Source organism: Vigna radiata, chromosome 6, assembly GCF_000741045.1.
Source record: "Vigna radiata var. radiata cultivar VC1973A chromosome 6, Vradiata_ver6, whole genome shotgun sequence".
NCBI classification, from domain to species: Eukaryota; Viridiplantae; Streptophyta; class Magnoliopsida; order Fabales; family Fabaceae; genus Vigna; species Vigna radiata.
In genome coordinates, this window is record NC_028356.1 from 32,415,290 (window position 1) to 32,422,987 (window position 7,698).

The 7,698-nt window shown below is 32.9% G+C and overlaps 1 protein-coding gene and 1 long non-coding RNA gene across 2 annotated transcripts in view; both read right to left on the reverse strand.

Moving 5' to 3' along the window:
* LOC106763727 overlaps positions 1 to 3,603 on the reverse strand; it is a 5,569-nt gene extending 1,966 nt beyond the window's left edge. Inside the window, exon 1 of the mRNA XM_014647891.2 lies at positions 2,869 to 3,603. Within this exon, the coding sequence (XP_014503377.1) occupies positions 2,869 to 3,603 (735 nt within the window). The remainder of the gene's footprint in view (positions 1 to 2,868) is intronic.
* Positions 3,604 to 6,817: 3,214 nt separating this feature from the next.
* Positions 6,818 to 7,698, reverse strand: part of LOC106765197 — a 5,550-nt gene continuing 4,669 nt past the window's right edge. The window contains exon 3 of the long non-coding RNA XR_001376017.2: positions 6,818 to 6,836. This is a non-coding gene — a long non-coding RNA (uncharacterized LOC106765197). The remainder of the gene's footprint in view (positions 6,837 to 7,698) is intronic.

Sequence of the window (7,698 nt, forward strand, 5' to 3'; positions counted from 1 at the left end):
GGAGAAAAAAATTAATTGATAACATAATATTTATCAATAAATTTTATAGAAAAAAAATATCTCTATGTGAAACATAATTTATCCATAGATTTTATAAATATATTTTAAGATTTCAGTATCACTTTAAAAGGTCTTTTACCAATTGAAGTATCTACATAAATATATTTTAAGATTTTAGTATCACTTTAAAAGATTTCTTACCTATCTGTGTATATAAATTCATGTCGAATCCTTCTTTTATCGGATGTGACACTTTGTTTATACTCCATCACAAACAATATTTATAACATACTTTATCAATAAAAAAAAGTTTATCGATAAAACAAAATTCACTGACCGATTTCTTAAACTAGGAATGTGAGAAAACTAGAACTTAGATCTCTAAGTAGAAGTACTCGCAATTATATTTCATTTTTTTCCGTTCCTCAATGGGTTTTTCTACAACTATGAAAGTGTCAATGGTTGTCACACAATGGTGGCCAAATGTTCAATTATTTTAATAACATTTCTATTAATGATAATTCTAAAACTACTGTTAAAAAGTCTATTTTAACTATTGGTAAAAGCTCTACTCCTCTTGTCATTAAAGTATTGAGAAATTAAGATGATAAGATCTTACCAATTAACGTCGGTAGCAAACCTAATATCGTTAACCCTGAAATGAAAGAAAACATCAACTTTAGGATTCTGATTATCTCAACAGTTATTAATAAATAACCGTTTTCATATGAAAAAGTAATAACGGTAAACAACTTTAACAACTTTTTATTTATTTTAAAATAATAAATGTCAATTTAATGCACATGTTCTTATAAATGCATGTAAAAGATAAAAGATAAAAAGAAATATATATGTTTTTCTAAAAGTTGATTGAATTATTAACATAAATGATTCAAACTTTGTTTCAAAAAATTCTCAAAAATTGGATGAAATATGATTTTCCTAATAATTTGAATATGTATAATTATGTAAAATGTTAATTGAAGAAAATCGAGTATCAATTAAATAAATAAAAAATATAAATGATTTAATGTAAGATGAAAAGTATACAAAATTAGAATAATCGTATAAAGATTGTTATTATAGAAAGTGAAGTGAATGGATAAAGTTGTGGAATACAATAAACACTAGTGCAAAAACGTTGTTTAACGTCAGTTATTTTGGGCTTTTAACGTGTACAAAAGAACCGACGTCATTTTCGATGACGTCTATGGGACATCAAACATTAATATAACCAACGTCTAGGATTACCTGGATGTCGGTTGTAGGATTAACTGGATGTCGGGTGTAGGACTTACTGGACGTTTGGTGTGGGACTAACTGGACATCTAAAGTCATTACATAGACGTCAGTCTGAGTATTAACCGACATCTAAAAGGTACTATAGACGTCGGTCTATACATTACCCGATGTCTAATCCAGTGGTTGTGTTTTAGTGCACTTTTGTTCTCGTCTTTGAATAGCCTAGTAGCACAATCTCCTTTTGCTAGTTTCCTCCAAAAAAAGCTTGTGCCTTTTGAATTTCTTATATATGGATCTTTTCAACCCAAAACCGAGCCTGAGTAGTTACTTAGTTCCATTTTCATCCGCAAGAGGAAAAAATCACGGTGAAATGATAACTAGGCAACAACCCAGGGTCGTCTTTGGGTTGAAATGATCAAAAGAAATTCACTAGACGCCGCTTTTTCTGGGAGACAGCTAGCAAATGGAGAATGTGTTACTACGTTACCCCAAGAAAGGAACAAAACTGAACTAAAACACAACACAAAGAAAACAAATTTTAATCAGTTGAACCAGAAGATAATCGATGAAAGACTAAACAAAGTTTAAATGGTAAGCATAAAAAAAAAACCACGCACCTGGGATGCCGCAAGAGAGAAAAAGAAGGGGAGATAGATGATAAAGATATCAGAAACAACAACGGAATGCCTCAAGAGAGAAAAAGAAGAGGTGCCACAAGAGAAAAAGGAGAAGAGGAAGATGATATCAGAAACTGAATGCAGCGAAGAGTTTGCAGTTTATTTAAAATGAAATGGGGCGTCGGTTGCTCCTGAAACCAACGTTTATAGTCACCAGATGTTTGTGATCTCATTAATAAGACGTCCACATTAACATTTTAACTGATTTTTTAAATGTCCATTAGACGTCGGTTTCCAGGGGAGCCCACGTCTAGGAAGCTGAACCGATTGACGTTTCATTTCCTGTCAGGAATGTTGATGACAGGTTTGAAGGAGCGCCGACGTATATAGTAACGTAGACGCCGGTGCCCCTCTAGCCAACGTCTAGGGCCCTTGAGTTTGGTGAACATAATTAATTACAGGCACATAGACGTTGCTTCCCTCTACACCGACGTGAAGAACTTTTTATCTTCTCGCATTCCAGACAGGCCTTAGACGTCGTCCTTTGACAATGTGACGTTTAAGCGCCTGGGAATTAGGTGAAGAACATTAATTGCAGTCCAGTAGACGTCGGCACCCGTTAACACCGACGTCAATGGACTGTCTTATCACCTACCTCAGACCATTAGACGTCAGTTTGTTGGAGTGGGGACATCTACAATATCATAGACGTCGCCTTACCTTAAATTCGACGTCTAGTTTACCAAGCTATTGACGATAATGTCACCGTCCACTCATATACGTCGGGTTACCAGCAAACCGACGTCTACTGGGTAACGTTAAACAACGTTTTTGTACTAGTGAAAAGGTCGCAAGTTAAAGGGATCAAACATTTTAAATTTTTCAAGGGATGATCACCAAAATTTCACCTCGGTAGAAATTTAAAATTGTGCTTTAACTAAATAAATATGAACATTTAACATGAAAAGTAGACAAAGTTAATATATAACGCACCTAATGGATGGCAAACAAGCTTCTGGCTAGAAGAGTCGAAATAGCAAAAACCTTCAGGACAATGATTCTGACAGGCGAGGTTTACCCAAGAGATCTCAAATCCATAGGCGAGAGCCCTGTGAATGGCAGCGTATGAATGCTTATTGAAAGTCCTGAACGATGTGGGAGCAACAAGCTTGACGTCACAGCCAACTTCTAAGTCCTCAGCTTTTAGGTCTCCATCCACTGCATATGCATAGCCTTTTGAGTCCCACTTCACGCACTCACCACTTTCCACATACTTCCCGTTCTCTCTCACCGAATGGTTACAGTTCAAAAACAGTATATGCTCGAAACTCAGAGATTCCCAATTAAAATTCGGATATAGACCGGCTTGGTATAGATCCCCAGAATCAGTGTAAGTATCAGAGAAATTGGAGCGAGAAAGGGAACGGAGAGGAAGGGAGGAGCAGTTGTGGTGTTGAAGTGCAGGGTCAACCACTCTCACGGTGTAGTTGTCGTAGTTTATTGCTTGAACATGGTATTGTGTAGAGTTCAGATACAACACAGCAACATTATTCTGACAACCAAGCTCGTACCTTTCGTCACCACAATTCTCTGGGTCGCCTTGTAATCGAAATGGATAAGTGATGTTTGTGATGTTACCACAGGAAGAAGGTGGACAACGGTGTTGTTGGTGGTCCTTGGTAGCAGAAATATGGTGGAGTAGAATAAGTAGCAATACCACCAACAATGTTCTCTCTAACCTCATCATGTCCAAACTGTTTCTCTTTCAATTCAAGAGCAACCAATTCCAAGTTATATATTGATATTTAAAACAACACAGACTCAATACATAACCCTAAAGGACCACATTTTTCCTTTCTGAGAATACTTTGAAGACTTGCGATACTTCAAACGCAAATTTGACTGAGAAACGGGGTGTCTATCTGGTTTCCACAGCTCATCCTAATGAATACAAACTTTTAAATACTCGTCAAGGGCGTGAATTCTTATTAGGCTTTTGATCATGTACATTTTTTTAATGGAGTTCTTCGAGTTTCTAAAATAATCCTAAATTGTTCTAACTTGAAGCTTTTATTTACCTGCTGTCTAAAATAATTTTTAGGGAATTAGTTTGGGAGGCAAATTGAATAAATAGTCCAGGACTTATTTAAATAAGGACAAAACCCTAAATATATTACAATAAATAATGGAAAAGTTATCAAAATAAAATTTCATATCGTGATCCAAAAGCAATGTTTACATAATGCATTTGATTTTTTTCTACTTCAAATATTTGAAAATTATCCAAGGGCTAAAAGTTCCGCAAGTGTAGACTTGTGACCAAAAGAATATTATCCATGTTGATAAGCTTTATATGAGTTTAACAGGTTTTCTCTTACATAAACACTTTATATATGCAAATATATAATTGACGTAGTCAAATGACAGTGTACATATAACTAATTAATAGTTATTGATTGGTACATATAAATAATTAATACTACGGGGAAGAGACGTGCTTTATTATTGTATCTGTATCTCTGAATTAAAATTCCATATCATCTTCATATATTAAATATATATGAATTTTTTTATTTCATTTTCATTCTCTTCTCATCACCGCCAATGCTTCCTCTCTCCACATGATGTCCAAATAGTTTCTCGTTGAATTGAAGTGCAAAAATCAAAGTTAGATAATGATATTTAAAACAACACAGACTGTATATATATATATAGAGAGAGAGAGACAGAGAACCATATTTTTTCTTTTAGACAATTATCTGATGACTTGTGATACGTTTACTTTGATTGAGAAACCGCGTTTTTATCTCGTTTTGATTTTAATAATAAATACGAAATTTTAAATACTCGTCAAGTGCATGAAATCAATTAGTATTTAGTCATGTAACTTTGTTAATACGTTGGATATAAAAAGTGAGACAAACTTTAGCTTACAATTTTCTGACTATAAATTACGCTCGGAAATACATATATCTAATATGTCATTTCTAATCAAGTTTGCTAGAACCTAAGAAGTTTTCTAACAAATAAAAAATTTTCTCAATCACATGCTTCTATATATGTAGATTCAAAATTCACACCACAATCATATTTAAATCCTTAATGAACTGAAACTTCAATGTATGATAAAAATAAGATATCAAAAGCGTACTAATGTGGACAACGGTGTGTGATTTTTCTTTCGTTATTGTTTTTATTTTCTTTCCTGATGAAATAAAGAGAATACATCTTTTAAGGTACTTAATATTACCTTTCTTACATTTGAGGAGTTACAAGATCACTTAGTAGTAAAGTTGGAATTATCGCTGCATTATCGCTCTCTCATCTCCAAACGAACATTGGATGCTCCCGTTTCATGCGCTGCATTATCGCTCTCCCGCTTCTCGTTTCATGCGGTTCGGAAAAAAAAAAAAAAAAAAGGATAGAAGAAGGGGAACCCACCTTCTTACTCTCGCGAGGTTTCTATTTTCTCTCGGCTCGGCTTAAAACTTCGATATCAGAGAGAATATTATCAACTTCGAGCTTTGGCTTTTCCTTCTTTGTTCAAGTCAACTACAATAATTCCAAGATACGAAAATTGAAAAATCTTCAACCATTTACTACAATAATTTCAGAGAATCATTATAGAGTTTGAAAAGAATTTCAATATTTCCTTGCCTTTTATTTAAAATTAAAAAAAAAAATTATCAATGCTGTAATAATGTGTAGCTGTGTAAAATGAAAATGCGGCATTCAGCAAATATACAATCAATGAAACACATGTAGAAATGAACTGGCACTGCATCACCAGTCATGGGAATAAGTAATCAAGTGAACTACTAATATTATATGAGCAGATGAAGCAAATTGTTTGCTGATTTGGTGAAGCAAAAGTCGACATAAAATAAAATAATTTAATGAAATCAGTAACAAGAGGATTATTTACTATAAATGACCAAGGTTAATAAAATCCAAGTCTAGGCATAGGTAACGAACCTACTTCTTTTTTCTTCTTTTTGATCTTCTGTTCATTCACGGCTTGTGACATTAAGAGTTGGACATGGCTACAGACAAAAGTGCTACTCTTCCTAAAAGGATATTTCTAAAGGTATAAATATTCGGATAACCATCTGTTTTGTCTTAATACTTAACATCTTTATTTTTCTCAACCATGCCAAAATTATCAAGATCTTCAAAAACTAGAAATATCAACATTTCCAAACAAACGATCTTTCATTAAAGAACTCCATCATAAATGGAGATATGTAAGAGTAAGGTGAATCTTTCGGGTTTACTTCTAAACCATCAAATCATTTTCCAAAATCGTTTTCAAATAGTTTTATAAGGAATTACATAACTCTTAATGTCTTATTTTAAAAGATAATGCATAAGAGTAAGGTCAATTCTTGTCAAGGTAAAAAAAAAATAAAAACATTTTTGTTGCTTTTGAGTATTATTTTTAAGGAAAATTAAACATAATTGATTGAGAATTTACTTTGATTAATTAACTTCTAATTTCTTTAGGAGATTTAAGAATAAACATGATTAAACACAATAGGATTTGATTGAAAATATACTTTGGTTGAATTCATTGTGAATAATCACTACAAGAAAAATCGTCGTTATCTACAGTCAAAATCCGTATATAAGGCTCCAAATCTGTATATAATCTTTGGTTATATACGGATTACATACGGCAAAAAATCCATATATAATACTGTCGTAGGTAGTGTTATATACGGAAAATCCGTATATAAGTTATATATGGAAAATCCGTATATAAGTTATATACGGATATTCCGTATATAAGTTATATACGGATATTCCGTATATAAGTTATATACGGATAATCCGTATATAACTTATATACGGATATTCCGTATATAACTTATATACGGATAATCTGTATATAACTTATATACAATTTTTTAAATAGTACCGTGAATTACGCATTTCCAAACACAGATAAAATCATTACACAAAACGTGAATCTCCAGTCTATAAAACAAAAAACTAGTAAGATACATATCTCTATGCAAGGTCCACACACTGGAACAATGTCAATACAACAAACAAATACCTCAAAAGGGCAAAAAAAATGAAATAGACATATATGATAGTATGCAACATTAAATGGAAAGGAAAATTAAGACAAGTAATGATGATGTTGTTTTTGTTTTCCATTCATCACACAATTCAGAGACTAAAGTGTTGCAGTTTAAACTAGGTNTNTTAAAAGTTGGCTTAAAATAATGAGTAAGTATCCCAAAGCAATCCGTGGCAGCTGCTTGCATCACTCATTCTGATGTGGAGGTTCTTTATTCAGGGAAAGGGAATGCANTTTAGAACAATCCCTAATAGTTTCTTAATATAAGTAAGGGTAAAAGCATGTGAAAGTAACACCTACTTGGTGCATGTGCATAGTACGTGACCTGTGAGACATCAAGCATTAATTATGGTGAGGTTGTGCCTAAGGAATGCACCTAATTAGGCTACATAACAGTAGCATAAAAACTACACATAAAGCAATTTACAACTAACATGGATAGGGTATTATGATTTCAGGAAGAGTCATAAGTATGTGTTTTCTTATAAATATATCAGATATATATGTGTTTTCTTATAATCATTTTTTAATAATCTTCTTATAATTCCAACGTAGATTAAGAATTGGTCATTGCACCAGTATAGCAAGCAAGCAAGCAGAAGCCAAATGCTTTTGACAGTCACCATTTTACTTGTTTTAACCTGATCATGTATGNTGTTATTGTTGTGAGTTATAGCAAATGATGTTTGGAACAGAAGAGTGGTATGTAAAATGAAAGAATTAGGTAAAAGAATAAATGGAGAACGTGGTTTA